This window comes from Nyctibius grandis, chromosome 4, assembly GCF_013368605.1.
Source record: "Nyctibius grandis isolate bNycGra1 chromosome 4, bNycGra1.pri, whole genome shotgun sequence".
Classification (NCBI taxonomy): Eukaryota; Metazoa; Chordata; class Aves; order Nyctibiiformes; family Nyctibiidae; genus Nyctibius; species Nyctibius grandis.
In genome coordinates, this window is record NC_090661.1 from 67,787,059 (window position 1) to 67,804,683 (window position 17,625).

At 44.1% G+C, this 17,625-nt stretch overlaps 1 protein-coding gene across 2 annotated transcripts in view; it reads left to right on the top strand.

The window, feature by feature from the left end:
• Positions 1–17,230, top strand: part of RTN1 (reticulon 1) — a 122,276-nt gene extending 105,046 nt beyond the window's left edge. The window contains exons 1-7 of one of the 2 annotated variants that reach the window (XM_068399064.1): positions 166–226; positions 12,615–12,822; positions 13,884–14,022; positions 14,915–14,984; positions 15,373–15,419; positions 15,509–15,567; positions 17,054–17,230. In XM_068399064.1, the coding sequence (XP_068255165.1) occupies positions 166–226; positions 12,615–12,822; positions 13,884–14,022; positions 14,915–14,984; positions 15,373–15,419; positions 15,509–15,567; positions 17,054–17,096 (627 nt within the window). In that variant the 3' untranslated portion in view covers positions 17,097–17,230. Of the gene's footprint in view, positions 1–165; positions 227–12,614; positions 12,823–13,883; positions 14,023–14,914; positions 14,985–15,372; positions 15,420–15,508; positions 15,568–17,053 lie in introns of those variants that run through there. The other variant, XM_068399063.1, reaches the window with a different exon arrangement.
• Positions 17,231–17,625: the final 395 nt, after the last annotated feature.

Here is a 17,625-nt window from a genome sequence, read left to right on the forward strand (position 1 = left end):
GCGTACAATATGCCCTCCCCCCTCCGCCTGTGCTGCTTACAGCATCAGTCCAGAGCCGAGCGGGGAGACGGGAGCGATACCCGCTAACCCACCCATGCTCGGGAATGCCTGACTGGTAACGCAGTACCTCCGACGAAAGGACCGGCAATTCCTCAGCTCTCCGAGATGCAAGCCAGTGCCGATTCCACCAAGATGGACTGTCTTTGGAGCAACTGGAAATGTCAGGGTATTATATCTATTCTAGTGTTGCATGCTAGAACGACTGCATGTCAGAGGAGGCAAAGGCAGGATCCATCCATTTTTGCATTGTTCACCTGCGGGCCTTTGCATGCTGTTTTCTCTCCCTCCCTGTGGAGCTTTTCTTTGGGGGTAATTTAAGAAAGAAAGATAAAAAGCCCTTAATTCTGTTCTTTGAATGTATTTCTCCCATGTCCAGCTGTCTCACCCTGAAAGCATCCAGGATACGGGACCTTCCTTCCCACCTTACAGCTCATTCCCAAAGCATCCACCCTTGCTGTTAGCGGTATCATTTCTCATCCCTGACTCTCTCCATCGGGTTGCCACTGGCATGATTTCATACCTTTTGGGCTTTAGGAAAGCAGGGAAACGGTGAATTTGTGCCTGCTGGGGCTCGCGGGCGTTCGAGGCGGTTGCGTTGGGTGCCTCGGTGCATCCTGCCCATGGACACACCCATAGCGAGGGCTTAGCCTAGCGTCGACACAAAGAAAACGCAGCTTCGGCAAGAAGTGCGATAGCACCGAGGCGGCCACGGCATTGCCACCCACTTCATACTTTGCTGTAGGACTGCTTTAAAAAAAAAAATTAATCCCATCATTGTGCTTTTGAGCACTTCACTGAGCTGTTCAGGGGCAAAATATTGTGATGATGTTCTCTTGCTGCTGAGTAGGTGAGGGGAACAATAGCATCTCCCTTTTGGGCTTATTTTCAGCTTATTTTGAGCGGGTTGGTATCTGCGCTGGGTGGGGCTGGCTAGCTTCCTGGGTGCCTCGGACAGCTTTTCAGCCATTTTTAGTCAGCTTCACACTTCCCAGCCAGCATCCAGCCTTTGTTTTGATAAAAGACAGTCTCTGTGACGCTGCTCTGTGGGCAGATTAGAGGGAGAAAAGCTAGCGGCTGATCCTGCCAGGCAGGCTGCTGTCTGCTTTGGGCTGGCTGTGTCTGAATGTATTTTTTAATTTTAAGGTGCGTGTTTACACTGAATAGGCAGTACATGATGTTGATGCTCACAACAGGGTCCCTGGGAGAGAGATTATGCTACAACATCATCTCATTTACGGGTCCAGGATGCTTGCACACATAGTTTCATAAACACAGCCCAATGTAACAGAAGCCAGAAAACCTTCCTAAAGTGTTTTTTGGGGTGGGGAGGGCAGGGGGAAGATCTTTCAGATGGACACTTTTCTCTAGGGAGCTTGATATTTTTGCAATCTTAATTCAGCACCTAATTGCTTTTATGGTCTGAGGGTTTTTTTAAGGAAGATGAGTAGCTGGAAAGTAAACAGATGCACCTGTTAAATGCCAGCCTCCAGCAGCTCAGGCTTTCCATAGCTTCATCAAGGGCTAGGGTTCGTTAAGCTTGTATGGGAGTGCCACAACCAAACTTCAGGGTCTTTTCGTCTGAGCTTTGCAGGTAAACTTCGTTGTTAGGTGTGGTTTGGGGTTTTTGTTTGGTTTGTTTCCAAAAAGGCTCAATATTTTGTCAATCCTTATAAAAAAATTAATTTGCTGAGTCAGATTGCTGAAACACCTGTATTTAGAGGCAAAGTATTTTCCCTCTTTATCAGGAAAAATAAGGTTTATTCAGAAATTAAAAAAGAAGGAAATAACAAAGGGCATGCTGCTATTTTTAAATTAATAATAATAATGGACTTTTTCTTCTTCTGTGCTCTCCTTTTTGAAACCAAGAGGTAGATTTGCTGAAAATTAAATGACACAATATGTCCCACGCTTATCTGGAAAAAAAACCAGGTCTGAAAAAATCAACGCAGCTAAAATAAATTGCTTGCCTCACTTCCACATCATTTGCATATCTTTTTCTTGGGTGGTGCTTTATGATCAAAAATGATCCTGCAGAAAACATGAAATAGTCACAGAATGTTATTTCTGTTGGCATCATTCTTTGATCAGTCCCAGATAAAATAGAAGGAATTTAAAATTCAGAAGAATGAACACTAAAGACTGGATTCATTGATTCTTTTAATATCTATTATTCATATAATCTCTGCCTCAATCCAGAATATCAGTTTTGGGCAAACCTGGAGTTGTATAATTTTACCAACTTCATTATAAATGGAATTATGGTTTGTCTCTGAAAACTCTGGAATATGTCTGTGAACGTAACAGATGCAGACACAAACCTCAGTAAACACAGAGCATATTTTTACTGAAATTATGGAAAAACAATGTTGAGGTTAACATAAGTTTTAATTAATAAACAGTCAAACCTGTAACTTTAAATCTGTATACAGTGTAATATTATGACTTCATAAATATAAATGACTTCATATCTCATCTGTCTGACCTACTGGAAGTGAAAAAAATCAGGAAAAATAATTTAAGAAGGGCAATCTTGTTTATAGTGCTGTCACAGCAATATTGACAACAAATGCAACAAGCTGTAGGTCTTTGAATAGAAGACCAAAGCTGTATCATTGGTTTGCCCTTACAGTACTTATAATTGGTGTAAAATTGGGTGGGGGTCTTGAGAAGCTGCAGGGACACTCGGTGAAGCTTTGGCTTTGCCCCACTAAATCAACGTACTTTTATTTTCCTTGCAATGAGGCAATTGATGCTGCTGCATATGTTTAGAAATATTGCAAAGTGTTTTACCTATCCATCCTGCAGGTACAGCATGATTAGGTCGATGGTAAATAATGATACAGCCGCTCGGGGGAGTGGGAGAGTAATTCGCCCGTGCTGGGCATATGCTTCATTCAAAATATTATCTTAGGCGGCTTGGGGGAATTGCAGCCGACTTCCACGCGCAAGTCATCTTTCGCACTGGAAGGTGACGCATTTGAAGTAGGCTGGAATGGAGCCATGTATAATGCATGAGCTTGCGGAGAGATGTCTCCAACTGGGCATGCTGGTTGATGTGGGCCTTTGTGTAACAACCTATAGCCAGTGCCAGCCGCGTGACACATTGCAGTGTGCAGCTCCCAGAGGGGAGCTGCTGAATGAGGTGTGCCTCCAGGTTCAGGTGGTAGAGCAGGTCTCTCTGCCTTCCCCAGGGACTCAGCCCAGCTCGACATGACTCATCCTCATGCCTTGCCAGAGAGGTTTCTCTGGATTAGGAAGGTCTTTGCATCCCATCTTGGTGGAGCTGTTCAGTGTCAGTATACTGGTCTCCATGAGTATTCCCTCTTCTACTATTTCTTCTATATGCCAGCTCTTGGGTGGTCATAAGTGACATGCTTGTTCATGCAGCTTCAATCTCCTCCAAGACTTATTAAAAAAGAAAATCTGAAAGATCCAGAGAAAAAGGCCTGTGAACCATTTATAGAAATGATCCTAAATATTATCCACATTATAATTATAACTTAATGTGGAAAAGGACGGCAGACTTCTCCAAATCCCTCTAGCTGACATAACTCCATTGGGACTGGAGTTACTGAGTAGCATTTTCTTGGCAGCAGCTTTCCAGAGAACCAGCTTCCTTGACTGATATATCAGTTGGTTTCCAAAGGGTGCTGAGAAGCTGCACCAATTATTCACGGCAATGTTCCCCACTTTAAGACTGATAAAGAAGTTCAATGGCAATAATATGGATGCATGTTATTAATCTATAATCTTATTGACAGTTCTGAAGTCTGTCTAATTACAGCTATTATGAGAATATAACTTCAGCCAGTTGGTACCTTCAGTGCTTTCCTGAAAATATTGTGGGCTGAACTGTCAGCAGGGATCCACTTGTCTTGCTCAAATGAGCTCTCCCTCTTTTCAGCAGCTAAAGACCTGTCCCAGTCGTTTTGTTCTTAAGCTGGGCCTTGGTAGAGCTAAAATCTTGGAAGCAAGTCATCATCTGGTGTAACCAATTTAGCTAACAGTTTCACAAAACTACACTAACTTATGAGGAATTGACTTCCTAATTTCACAGTTGATTTCCTGTGAAATTTGAATGAAATTTGTCACGATTTTTTTCCACTTTCATATTCACTTTCATTTTTTTGTCACTGCTGCAGAAATTGTATCAATCATTCCTCAGTCACATTCCCGTTGACAATACGACTGCAAGATCAAGAGCTTAAAGTTAGAGGACAAACTCTCTTAGTTGAGCTTCGTGCTGTTCAACAGCCAACCATCCCAACAAACAGCTTGACCTAGGTGGTTTCAACAAATCAGTGAGATTTCAATAGCTCTGCCAAAATGTGCTCTGCACACATGACGTGCCATGTTGGAATGTAATTTTTTTTCTTTTTTTTTAAGAATAGATGGACAATATTCTTTCATTGCCAGAACAAGGAGAAAATTCCTCAAAAGTAAGATTATTTTAAGGTATTCCCTGAGGAGTAATTTAAGCTCTAGCAAGAGGGTGATGATGGGGCAATAACTGAAGGCAACATTGGAGGGCTGCTTTTGCTTTCATTAGGTCTCTGGGAAGTGAGTTTTGGTGAGTCTTTTTTGCTATCAGAAGGGATAATCTCTCCATGTCATATTTAATTCTCACAAATAACATAGGTATGAGCTATTCATTCTGAAAATCTGCAGCTTTTCAAATATTTGGATAGAGTTAGGAAAAGTCTAGGTCTGTTATTTTGGTCCAGGAGCATCTCAAGAAAATCTTAACATTTCCATAGCATTATGTGCATTCAGAGACTCCATTCGGGGACTCTGCTTGGTCTCCTTGGTTTCTGCTCACTTAAGGTGAGAGCAATAACACCTAGAGAAACTAGCCAAGGCAGGTAGTGATATGGTTTGATGAACAGGAGGTGTGTGGAGGAAGCTTTCTCCTGCCGCTATGTTAAATCCTGGTCTTGGAGCATCTCTCATGTGAAAATTATAATAACAATAACAACAATAACAACATCAATAATAATAATGATGCTAAGTAACACTACAATAGACTTGTGTGCAGCATGGTTGTAGGGATGATTTTTTATTGCCAATCCTCTTCTGTCTACCCAAGCCCACTCTGGTGCCTCATGTAAGGCAATCAGTCAATACTGTTTTGCTGACATCTTGATCTTGCAGATGGAGTAGGATGTAACATGGAGGGCATCCTATATCAAGACTTTCCTTTTCCCTGGTCCTATTCCTGCTCCCAGTCTCCTCTTGTCGGAGTTCAGGGACCAAGAAGGTCTGAACTTTCAAGTTGAGTCTTGGGGCAGATGAATGATAAAAGATATAAAGCTGAACTGAGGACAGGAAGTTAATGGACAAAGTGTGTACAAGAGGTAGAAGAAGTATGGAGAGATCCCTCAAGGCTGGAGATAAAGGATAAGGAGAGATGCCTCATGAAACAGCACAGATACTCTGTCTTGGCTCTGCAGTTAGTCACAGCAGTCTCCTGAAGGCATCAGACTGCTCATTAAGTGGTGTATCCATCTGTATTACAGTGATTCAGATCTGTTGTGGGGGGGGGAGTAATGGCCACATTGGATCCTTCACTGGAGAGAAGAGGGAAAGCCTGGTCCTGCAGCCTGTGGTTAGAGCTGCAAACTGGAATTTCTTTGAGTGTGAGCAATATTTACTTCTATTCAAAGACTTACAGCTTTGTTGCATATTGTCAATATTGTTGCGACAATGCTATAAACAAGATTGCCCTTCTTAAATTATGTTTCCTGATCTTTTCACTTCCAGTAGGTCTGAGAAATTACTTATGGAGTCATTTATATTTATGAAGGCATGATAGTACACTGTATACAGAAGTAAAGGCTGTGTAGACAGGTTTTTCTCACTTCACAGAATCACAGAATGGTTAAGGGTTGGAAGGGACCTCTGGACATCATTTAGTCCAACCCCCTGCCAAAGCAGGTTCCCCTAGAGCATGTTGCACAGGTTTGCGTCCAGGCGGGTTTTGAATATCTTCAGAGAAGGAGACTCCACAGCCTCCCTGGGCAGCCTGTTCCAGTGCTCTGTCAGCACTGGAAGTAAGTTCCTCCTCATATTCAGATGTTTCAGCTTGTGCCCATTGCCCCTTGTCCTGTCACTGGGCACCACGGAGAAGAGTCTGGCCCCCTCCTCTTGACACCCACCCCTAAGGTATTTGTAAGTGTTGATAAGATCCCCTCTCACTCTTCTCTTCTCCAGGCTGAACAGACCCAGCTCTCTCAGCCTCTCCTCATAAGAGAGATGCTTCAGTCCTTTGACCATCTTTGTAGCCCTTCGCTATACTCTCTCCAGTAATTCCTTATCTTTCTTGAACTGGGGGGCCCAGAACTGGACACAATACTCCAGATGTGGCCTCACCAGGGCCGTATAGAGGGGCAGGGTAACCTCCCTTGACCTGTTGACCACACTCTTCCTCATGCACCCCAGGATACCATTGGCCTTCCTGGCCACAAGGGCACACTGCTGGCTCATGGTGAACTTGTCCACCAGAACACCCAGGTCCTTCTCTGCAGAGCTGCTCTCCAGTAGATCAGCCCCCAACCTGTACCGGTGCATGGGGTTATTCCTCCCAAGGTGCAGGACTCTACACTTGCCTTTGTTGAACTTCATGAGGTTCCTCTCTGCCCAGCTCTCCAGCCTGTCCAGGTCTCGCTGAATGGCAGCACAGCCTTCATTCTTCTCATTAGTATTAATATTATATAGGGAATGAAGCTGTACAATCCATTGATTTTACCTCCTAAGGAAGCCCAATGGGACCTCCACTGGGGGGAAGGCAGCTTAATCACATCCAGGGGTGTTATTAGTATGCTGAAGGGCATATAACCTTTTATTCGATCATCAAGGTCCATGGGCCTCATTTGGAGGCTGGATACAATGGTTTTGCACACACTTTTTGTACTAACTTCCATGTAGATGCTGCTTGACACATATTCATTTTTCATACTGTTGTCGCAGTAGAGGAAAAACTTAAAAAGTCAGAAGGAGAGAACAGAGATTTTCAGAGGAAGGGAGGGAGAAGCTGTGGAAGATTTGAATTGTCCAGTCTGTTCTCAGTTGATATTCATTAATTTTAATATTAAAATGCTTTCTTTGAGACATAGAATGGAAAGATCCCCATTTCTTTTACAAAAGTAGTTTTCAAAAACATAGCCACACAGGAGTCTGAAGTTGTGAGGACGTTTTAGCTACAACTTGGTTTGGATTCTCTGTTCTCCCTCTGGGATCTCTGCTCAGGAGCCTTGGGCTGCAGCTGCCCCACACCACAGTGCTTCTGGGGACCATGTAAACCACCAGAGCCCAGTCCTCATGTTTCCACCAGGTCCTGAGGAGAATGGATTCAGGAGCATCACTACTTAGTCCACCTCAGCCATCTCAAGTCATTCACTCCTTGCCTCCAGCACTGCCCTTTCCAGTCCCCAGGTCTGTCTTCTGGCTTTTTTGATCCCAAATACTGAGGAGCAGAAACATTTTCTGCTGAAATCCATGATGAGAGCTGGGAGAGTTTTTAGGCACTGTACTTGGGAGCAGTTCTTTGGTGGCACAAGCATTGCGTGCTGCTGCTGTTACTTATATTTATGAGGTTACTTTTAACTTGCCTCGCAAACATGGGTATTTACCACCTACTCATATTAACAAGTGGTTACTTGTATCATAGAGTTTTTACCTTTGTGCATCATTAGTGTGGGGGTAGGCCCCAAATGGAGGACTCACATTAGTTCAATGAGATGAAGTTATACCATAAAGTATAGCTGAGACACTGATTTGGCACCCTTGAAAACCTTCTCTTTCAAATAGAAGGCTACTTGAGTAAAGTTTTACAAGTTCTGCTGTCAGTTAAAAAACACAGGCAGGCAATACTTACAGATAAATATCTCGTCAGACATAAATATCTCTGCTTCTCCAGAAAAATTCTTCAAAGGCAGTTGCGGTGACTGGTAGCACTGCTGTCTTAGAGATGGCTGGCAAGTCCTCCTTAAAAAATACAAACACTTTTGAGTCTGAGGCAGTTCTGGCAAAACCCAGAGTCCTTTTGTACCTCCACAAATGAGTTGTACTGGAAAGAGTGTGAAGTGACCGACGTGGCTTCCCTCCTTCCAGGAGGCTAAAGGGAGATGATGGAAGGCTACAGCTGAACAGCTTCTGCATGTTAATAGGCATGATCAGGACTTTTCAGCTGGGATTGTCAAAACAGAAGGAACCCAAACCTTAATGAAGCTGAGGCTGATTTCAGTGCCTGTTTTCCAAACCCTGTTTGCAAATCCTAGTTGCAAACCTTAGGTTGTTTGAAGTTGGCATTTTGGCTCTCGGAAGAGTATCTTGCTTAGCCAGGCGTACTGACCCACTGTCCAGTTGCATGCACATCACATATCGACAGGCTCACGTGGCACCAGACTCCTGCTTCATGCATATTCAGTGTGCATTGCTCAGAATCATGCCATTGTAGTCGGGTCTGGGCAGTGCCGTGCACACATACACACACACATGCACACACACGCTGTCTGCAACACACGCAGCGCTTGCAGGACCCTTCACCGCACTAGGACCTTTTATTCTTCCCCTACGGATTGACCAAAACACTTAATAATTATGTCATTAACTCACACTGTGAGGGATCCCCTCTCCTTTAATTTATCTGGGGAATGCTGTACCCATGTAAGAGCTGGACTCAAAGCCAGTCTCAGCCTGGCTGAGTGTGGGGCCAGCACGTGCTGGCAAGTGGCTCTGCAGAGAGCTGTGTGTGCGAGGGTGTGTGCTCCAGCTCAGCTCCCAGCCCCGCTGTCCTCATACTCACTGCATCCCCGTGTGCTGGGGAGGCTGGTTGGAGCCTGGGTGGTCATCTCTTCAGCGTGCAAAGGAAGGGGCGCAGGCATGAACAGGCAGCTACCCTTCATCAAAGACTCAGGCCACCATTTATATATTGTGACCTGTTGAAGGGCAGTAAACCCATGGGGTCAGTGAGTGTTTGAGGGAGTTGTTTGCTGTCTGAATCAGTTTTGTATGAATATAGGATGAGATGAAACTCAAAGCAGACATATAAATGTGGCAGATAGCCTCATCTTTCATTTTCATTCCCATTCAGAATAAAAAATCAGAGTGTGGAGGGGGCTGATGGATCCAGCCCTGGGTTCACCTGATGGTGAAGGAGCAGTTTCTCATTACTTTGCCCCTTGGTATCTATTTACAACACCAGACGCTGATGTGACAGGTACTTTTGCTCTCCTGTAAATGGTTACAGGAGAAAATGGCACCCTGAGGAAGCCAGGGAAAGGATCCCAGCAAGAGGATTCTGCACCCAGTGCGCCTCTGTTTGCTTTTTAAGGGAGATTTGTTTATGTAGGCAAATGTGGGGCAAAAATAATGCAAAAAGCCTTGGAAGTGACTGAAGGAGCAAACATGGCTCTGACACGTAGCTCAGGTGTTCTCAGCAGCATCTAAATTCCAGGGGAACTGAAACAACTCGGAACCCTGGGGCCTGTCAGCAAAAAAATGGGCTTTCTCCAGGGAAGCCCGGGGACCATGGCTGGATCCCACAAATCTCCACTGATTTCTAGCTCTGAACTCTCCTTCTCCCCCTTCTCTGCCCAAGGAGCCATGAGGTTCACCTCCCTCCTGCACCACCTTTTGCAAGGCAGTTTGGCTCATCCCCTTCTTCCTAAGGGAGAGGAGGAGGAACGGCTACGGGAGTGGCAAATCCCACCCAAAGAGCTGGACATAGCAGCAGTGCTGCAGCTCCCTGTCCCTGCGAGGGAGACAAGGAGAAGGCAGATTTGTTTCCTGCCCTTGAAAATCCTAAATGACCTACTGCAGGCTGTGGGTGGGGGCTTGTGTTCCCAGGCTGGACTTGGGCACTGGGACAGCCACGTAAAAATCATTCAACTCATATCTCCCTCCTCTGTGCTGAGATTTTCCACCTAGCACTTGGCACATATTTTTTCCATGCACATGGGAATATTTGCCTCAGGTCTAAAAGACACAGGATCCCTCTCTTCCAGGTCTCATTTGGCTGGTGAAGGAGGCCAGCTGCCTTTTCATCTCCTCTCTCACGCATGCATGTATCCCCAGAACTGTGTCATTTGGCCTCTGTCCATCTTGCTCTGAGTTGTGGCAAGTCTTTCCTTACCTGATACAGCTTAGTAAATAACCCAGTTATTTCATGGCAGAAAGGGGCAGGTTTCAGGATATACACACAGCTGGTCAAGTCTGTCTCAAGTCACTCGGCATCTTCCTTGTTGAGGGGAATGAGAAAATGCAGTTTGGCATCTCTCTGCGTGAGAATACAGCCCACTTCCATTCTGCAGGAATATGAGGCAGAAGATCCTAGAAAGAATGAGAGGGGCTTAATTGCTCATTTTGGGTCTTATCATCAATTGGCATTAACTCAGGGAACTCTACTGAAGTGGGCTATTGTGTTTTTTGGTTTTCCTCTCACTTGTTTGCTGGTCTGTTTTCCCCTGGTGCGTGGCCTTTTTCATCAGCAGATGATGTTCCATGTACAGCATCCTGAGCTGGCTCACCTGTGCTTATTTCATTTAACATGAAGGTATTGCGTGACAGAAAATTTAAGCATCTCAAAAAATGTGATTTGCATAAATTTCCAATACTGTCCTCTGACAGAGGAATTTTTAAGCATAAAAATGATCGGGCTGATGATTTTGAGCATAAAAATAATACTTCCTGTCCAAATGGTCGCTGGTGAAAGCATACCAGTTGCTGTGCTGGTCTGCGGAATTTTGCAGTGCCTTGACTGAAAAAAGAGTATGAAAAATGGTAAAAACTGAATACTTGTGTTCTGGGTGCCATTTTGTAAGGATGGTTTGTGAGTCCCACACTCCAGCACCTCAACACTGTAAGCAATTGGTGGAGCTCCAGCTGCCTGCATCAATACAGCTGGGTCTGCTGCTAAATGCCCCAACATAGGTACATGCTCTGACTACGTTGTAACTGCATTTTGGAGCATTCTCTAGTCCATGCCCCTGGGTTTCTGCAGGAAGGAGATCTGGGCATATATCTGGAAATAGTCTGGCCTGGTCCCTGATTTGTAAAGTCAGCACCCAGGACCCCAGAATTACCACCAAGATCCCCATCCCTTGGCTTCCATGCAGCCCATAGATCTATCCTTGCGCACTCATGATCACAGGTCCAGTGCTGAACGCTAACACTTAAAAATATGTAAATTATATTGTGTATATTGATGGGGAATACAGTAGGATGTGAATGTTGCATGAAGAGAAAAGGGTTCAATAAAACAATAGCAGTTTTTGCATTCAAGTCCATCACTTTGAAAAACAAGGCTAATATGTGTAATAGTAATGAGTAATATAGCTCATTGACTCAAGGCAAACATGCCGTGGTGACTCACAATTGCTGGAGATTAGATGATAAAAACTACTAGGCTGGATTAATTTTGTTTCTTTTTGTGTTTGTGAAATTTTTTTGGACAGATTGCAGATTTCCTGAATTTACTCTTTGTTCAGAATGATTTGACAAGTGGCATCTATGAAATCTGTTTGGCTGGTGGTGTGTTCAAGCTGTTCATGAGGACTCGTGCAGTGTGTGAAATTAAACCTGTTTTGTTTAGATTGTCATGAGCATGTTCTTTGGCTGGATGAATAGTCCTCTCATAAAGAGGTTATCAGTAAAAAGAAATTAAATTCACCTTTGTGGACTGGATATTGAGCAATCGTTTCATAAAATTTTGCTTTTATAGTGACTAATACAAACTGGGTGAAAAACACTGTCAAAATTAACTCCTTTACAAATGTAAAAATATATTGGTTGAAAATTGTTTTCTGCACTTGCTTTGTTCTAACACCTCCCATGGATCTAGACAAGGAAAGTTACCTAACAAGCAGAAAGTTTCTTTTTTGTATTTCTGAGATGGTTGGATTTGCAGTAGCAAAAGGGATTTAATCTGCATTTTAAGGTCCTGTCTGAAAAATGGCTTCCTACCCATGTAACTATTAGCAGTGGTAAAACCAGGAGTCTTTTACTTTCTCAAACCTAGGAAATAACAAAATCATCTTGTCTAAACTTTGAATGGGAAAGTGGTTTATTGTGGCTATCCCCAAACTTTCTCATTCATTTATCAACAACCACAACTTGAAAATGCTTTAATCAAGCATTTGGCGTTTGGACTTGTGACAAAAAAAACAATCCAGAATTTCCAGAGTAAGTAAATGCAAGCTGGGGTGAAAACTTCCATACATCCCTAGCAACAACGAAAACCCCAGCTTGCATTTGCCTTGCTGCTGCAAGAAACCCACCATGCTGCGGCTGGAGATATTAATCCATCTTATCTAACCCAGATACAGACACATGAAATACAAAGATTTCAAGCAGGTAACCAGTTGACATTTCCTCAGTGCGTTGCTGAAGTCACTTCACTGCTTCTGTTGAGGAGTTCCTGTTGATGCTGATGTGAACAGGAGCATCGCTCCTCCCTTTACCCTCCTGCAAGGACTCCAAGCATTGCGGTGGCCATGGTGGCCATCCTCATTGCCCTTCCAGCTCCTGTCTTTAACATGTTGGTTTTCTCTCCCCAGCTATCGACCTGTTGTACTGGCATGACATCAAGCAGACAGGGATCGTGTTCGGCAGCCTCCTGTTACTGCTCTTCTCCCTGACCCAGTTCAGCGTCGTCAGTGTTGTGGCCTACCTGGCCCTCGCCGGCCTCTCGGCCACCATTAGCTTCAGAATCTACAAATCAGTCCTACAGGCCGTGCAGAAGACCGACGAGGGCCACCCCTTCAAGTGAGTGCTTTGCAGCCATGGCCAGGGGCTGTGTATCTTGCAAAGGATCCATTCCCAGTGGCAATTCACGTTTCTTTAGCTGATGGTTTTGTATTGGATAAAATTATTTTCTTACTCATAACAGGGGAAATAATTTTTTCTGTTGTCCAGTGTCTAAAGAGCTGTAAGACTTTATTAGCTCAGGCCCTGGGGTGGGGAAACAACACAAAAGCCATCATCTTCTGAGACATGGGAATTTTTTTCCTGAAAGCTAAAAGATCCAGAAAATTTTAAACAACTGGAGAAAATTAGTTTCATTAGAGCTAATGATCATACAGTATCTCTGCAAGGAGGAGGAGTATTGTTTCTGGGCACGCTCTATTGGGCATAGAGGGAAACTATATCTTTTCTCCAGCACTGCTAGTCTGTGATGTGGGAATGCATCATCCTAGGTGGTGGTGCTGGCGCCAGCACTCTCCCCACCCTCTGCAGGGTCTGGGCAGTTTGCTTCAGGAAAGCAGCGATCCTTTCTCCTCTGCTGTGCCAACAAGTCAGTGAACCAGGACATGGAACTGGTCTGGTTTGCAAGCATACTCAATTAAAAAAAAAGTCGTCTTTGGTGCTGCTCCGTTTCCCTTGGGTCAGTTCTGAGATGCGACTCACGACACGGGCGTTGCTCAGAGGGGGGTGCAGAGCAGGCAGAGGAATGGAGAAAGAAGGGGGCATCGCTGCCAAAGGTGACACATGCACAGAAGTTTGTGGGGAAACCCCCCCCAGCTAGGATTTGCATCCCCTTTGAGTGGAGTAGAGAGAGGGATCCCATCAAGACCAGGCTCTGTGTGGGGAGAGGGCAAGGCTGGAGGCAAACAGCCGTGGAGCAGCCTGCAATTGCCCAGAGAGATGTGTCATGCAAGGCAAAGACTGTATGTGCTGGTGGCTCTGTGCCCACAGGAAGGGGGTCATGTTGCTCCAGCTGTAAGAAAATGAGGTCTGGGGAGGAGGGAGTGACAGGATAGAGAGGCACGAGCATGAATGGCAAGAGAACCTGCCTGGGTTTGTAACTGGACCTGTGTTTCTGGCAGAGCCTACTTGGAGATGGAAATGAATCTTTCACAGGACCAGATTCAGAAATACACAGACTGTCTCCAGCTATACGTCAACAGCACAGTCAAAGAGCTGAGGAGACTCTTTCTTGTTCAGGACCTCGTGGATTCTTTAAAAGTAGGATTCCTTTAAATATTTTAACCCCTCTCTAGAGGATCAATCTGCATTTCAAAGTGCTGCTTCCCATGTTGACAGTGTCATCACAAAACCTGGTTTTGTGTAGCTCCAAATATAAACGTTGCTCTCCTTTTTGATTTCTGAACTGTTTGCTTCCAGCACTTAGAGGTTTGGCAATCTGCATTTGAATTTATTGATATGTAATACAGGAGTTATAAAAGTTGCAGGACCAGCTTAACTCCCCTGCAATTCTAGAAGCATCTCTGTGTTACGCTTTCTATGATTTTGCCACAAAATAGTGCGTTCCCCTCTAATACCTCTGTTAGTCTAGATTTCCTCTAATGGTGGCATTTCCTGCTGTGGAGGAAGGTCTTCTTTCCCTCCCTGCTGAGATAATTATTTATTTTCAGCCTTACACCCAAGTAGGTGTTCTTCAGAGCAAAAGGAAGATTATTAAGAGAGCAGACATGGGTTAGGCTCCTAAATTACTAAAGATTTTTAGAAAAACGTACCATCCCCCAGCCTCGAGAGTTTTCAGCCTCTGGGATTATCACTGTGGGGCTGTGATTAACTTGTGTAGGATGACCTCTGCCATCATCAAAACTGGACGCACAAATCTGCCTCTGCCATGCTCAATGCAGAACCCTAAATGTCTGCAATTAAGCTCTAAATATATGTGAAAACTCAGCTAGGAGGGTGAGAAGCAGTGAACAGCAGAACAGAGAATGGGGTTTATACACCCAGAAAAAGTACCTAGTTCCTAATGTGCCTTACTTAATGAGTCCCCTTACACATTAAAAAAGGCTAAGGTGCTGTTATGTTAGCTAGTTATTGAACTAATTTCTTCTTATGCTGATACTGGAGGTGATGTAATGATCTGTGTTTAATTTAGTTTGCAGTACTAATGTGGCTGCTGACTTACGTGGGAGCCCTCTTCAATGGCCTGACTCTTCTGATAATGGGTAAAAATCAACATTTCTTTTAAAATCTATTTTTAACTTTAACTCTGTTGTGATTTCTACTTAGACAAAACAGCCTATCCTTGTTGTGCCTTCCCCACAGTTAAACCATCAACTTTTATTTGCCTTTCCAGTAGATATTCATTATTCCCATTCTGTTGTCCCTCCTGCTAGAATTAATTTGTTTTTTATGGTTTTGCAGCCACTAGTCCCAGAGCAATGGGAAATTCCATATTTGGGAGGTTTGAGCAAAGTTCATTTTTCACAGCAGATCCCTCGTGGATCAGCTGACCAAGTGGCATGATATGTGTTTGTTGCTGTTTGAAGTAGGTCTCTTTTCTGGAGGAATCTGATGGGCAGTAATATAATAGTGTACTCTTTTTCTCCTCAGCTGTGGTGTCTATGTTTACTCTCCCTGTTGTATACGACAAGTACCAGGTAAGTCATTCCTCACGGTGTAGTTGGGGTGTCTGGGTGGTTCTGCCTTATTGATGCCTCATTGACTTGGTCTCTTCTGCTCTTTGCAGGCACAGATTGATCAATACTTGGGACTTGTGCGGACCCACATAAACACTGTTGTGGCAAAGTGAGTTCAGCAGCAGACTTGACCAGAAGTCTTGCTGTGAGGTTGTGGTGCACTGGGGGTGGCTGAGAGCTGGGTGGTCCCAGGGACAATGTGCCCTATGAATGATGTCCTCCCCAAGCTCCTGGCATGTAAGAGCCTGTGGGAGGGCAGATCCCTGGAAGAAAAGAGTCCTTCTCAGCTGAGCGTAGACTGAGGCAGAGCTGTGACCCTACATCCTCAGCTTCTCTCTCCTGCCCTTTGGGGGAGTTGTGGACAGAGCAGCCCAACTAGGGTCTGATGTCCATACTTTTACCTGGCCAAGACAAACAGGAAGGAATGTGTTAAATCCCTTCCCCACCCCAAGCCTGGGTTTGTGCATTCAGGGACTCTGTCCTTTAGAGTTAATAATGCCATTAATGAACAAAGTGGGAATTAGAACACCACCCTGCTACAGAAAGAAAATACCTGGAAGCACCATGATCTTTAGTGTTTCAAACCACCATGGAACTGATGGAAGACCTGGATGAACTTTTTGATGCAGTCTGCTCTAGTTCCTAATGTGTTGCCTTTTGTGGGATCCCTAAGGGCACAGTGAGTGTTGAAGCATAGTTCTTGACACTTGAGAATTACTGAAGCAGAATGGCTGGTCTGGAAGGCAGGTCCATACTTCTCAGCAGTTTGTATCCGTGGCTTTGAAAATGTTGGCTGAATAACAGGTAGCCAATGGAAGGTTGCAAAGTGGTGAGGTACAGAGAGCAAGTGACTCACGAGGAGATACTGAGGAAACCGGGCTTGTTTAGCCTGGCAAGGAGGGAGCTAAGGAGTGATTTCGTAGCAGCCTATAAGTACTTGATGGGAAGTGACAAGATGATAGAGCCAAACTCTTCTCAGTAGTGGCAGATGTTATAACAAGGAGCAACAACATAAATCCAGTTTAGGAGGTTGATGTTGGACATTAGGAGAGACTTTTTCACTAGGAGATTAGGACAGCACTGGAGCAGGCCACACAGGGAGGTGCCAGAACTTTCTTCCTTGGAGGTTTTCAAGATGAAGCAAGACAAAGCTGTGGCCATCCTGATTTAGCATGGGTCCTGCCTCAGGTAGGAAGTTGATTCAAAGACTTTCCAGCCAATATTTCTGTGATTCTGCAAAACCCTGAGCCTTGGGCAGGACTAAAAGTCTGTATTGAAAATTCTTTGTTTGACTTCATTCATGGCTTCCAATGGACCATGGTAGAATAATGAAGGAGGGGAGAATGTCACTGAGCATATCCCAAGGTTACATGAACCACCAAAAACCGGGCCACTTACAACTAGGGGCCTGTAAGGACACATAGATGGGCATCACCTCTTTTTCTTATTAGACTCTAGTCCACCTGTTGCGACAACATGTTGAATGCAAGCTAGAGATTACCCCTGGATAAGACTCCAAGTGGGAATCCATTGGAATGGAATAGTTGCCTCACCATATAATCCTTCTTTTTTTTTTTTTTTGTCTTTATTTCTAGGATTCAAGCTAAAATCCCAGGTGCCAAAAGAAAGGCAGAGTAAAGCAGACATAAAGAATTCGTCAACTACAGTAGTGAATAATGGGGGAATCTGGAGTGAAACAGCTCTGTTCTTACACTTTACTGCAAATTTATCGTTTTTTTTTTTCTCAACACCATAATCTTAGAAACATAAAACTCGGAAGCAGTGTTTTTCCCCTGCTGCTTCTGCACTTAGAATACTTGCAATCACTTGTGTCAAGCACTAAAGTATAGTAAAGAGAAAAGTGTACTAGATGTGGTTTTTTGTGTTGCTTATAAAGTGCATGATGGTGAGAGCCTAAATAATATTGACCTTTTTATTTTATTTTTTTAGTGTTTTTCCTTCTTCTATTGGCATTGCTTCTATAACTTTTAATGTTACATGTGGCTAGGGGCTTTCCTGCTTAGCGCACTGATGCAATAGTTAAAATTGCTTCTACGTCACTGGGTTGCTGGTTGGATTCATCTTTATTAACTATATAGAATTGTAGACAGATGTTTTAGTGTTTTCCAGCACAAATAAAATAAACAGTAATCAGTACTTATGGTAA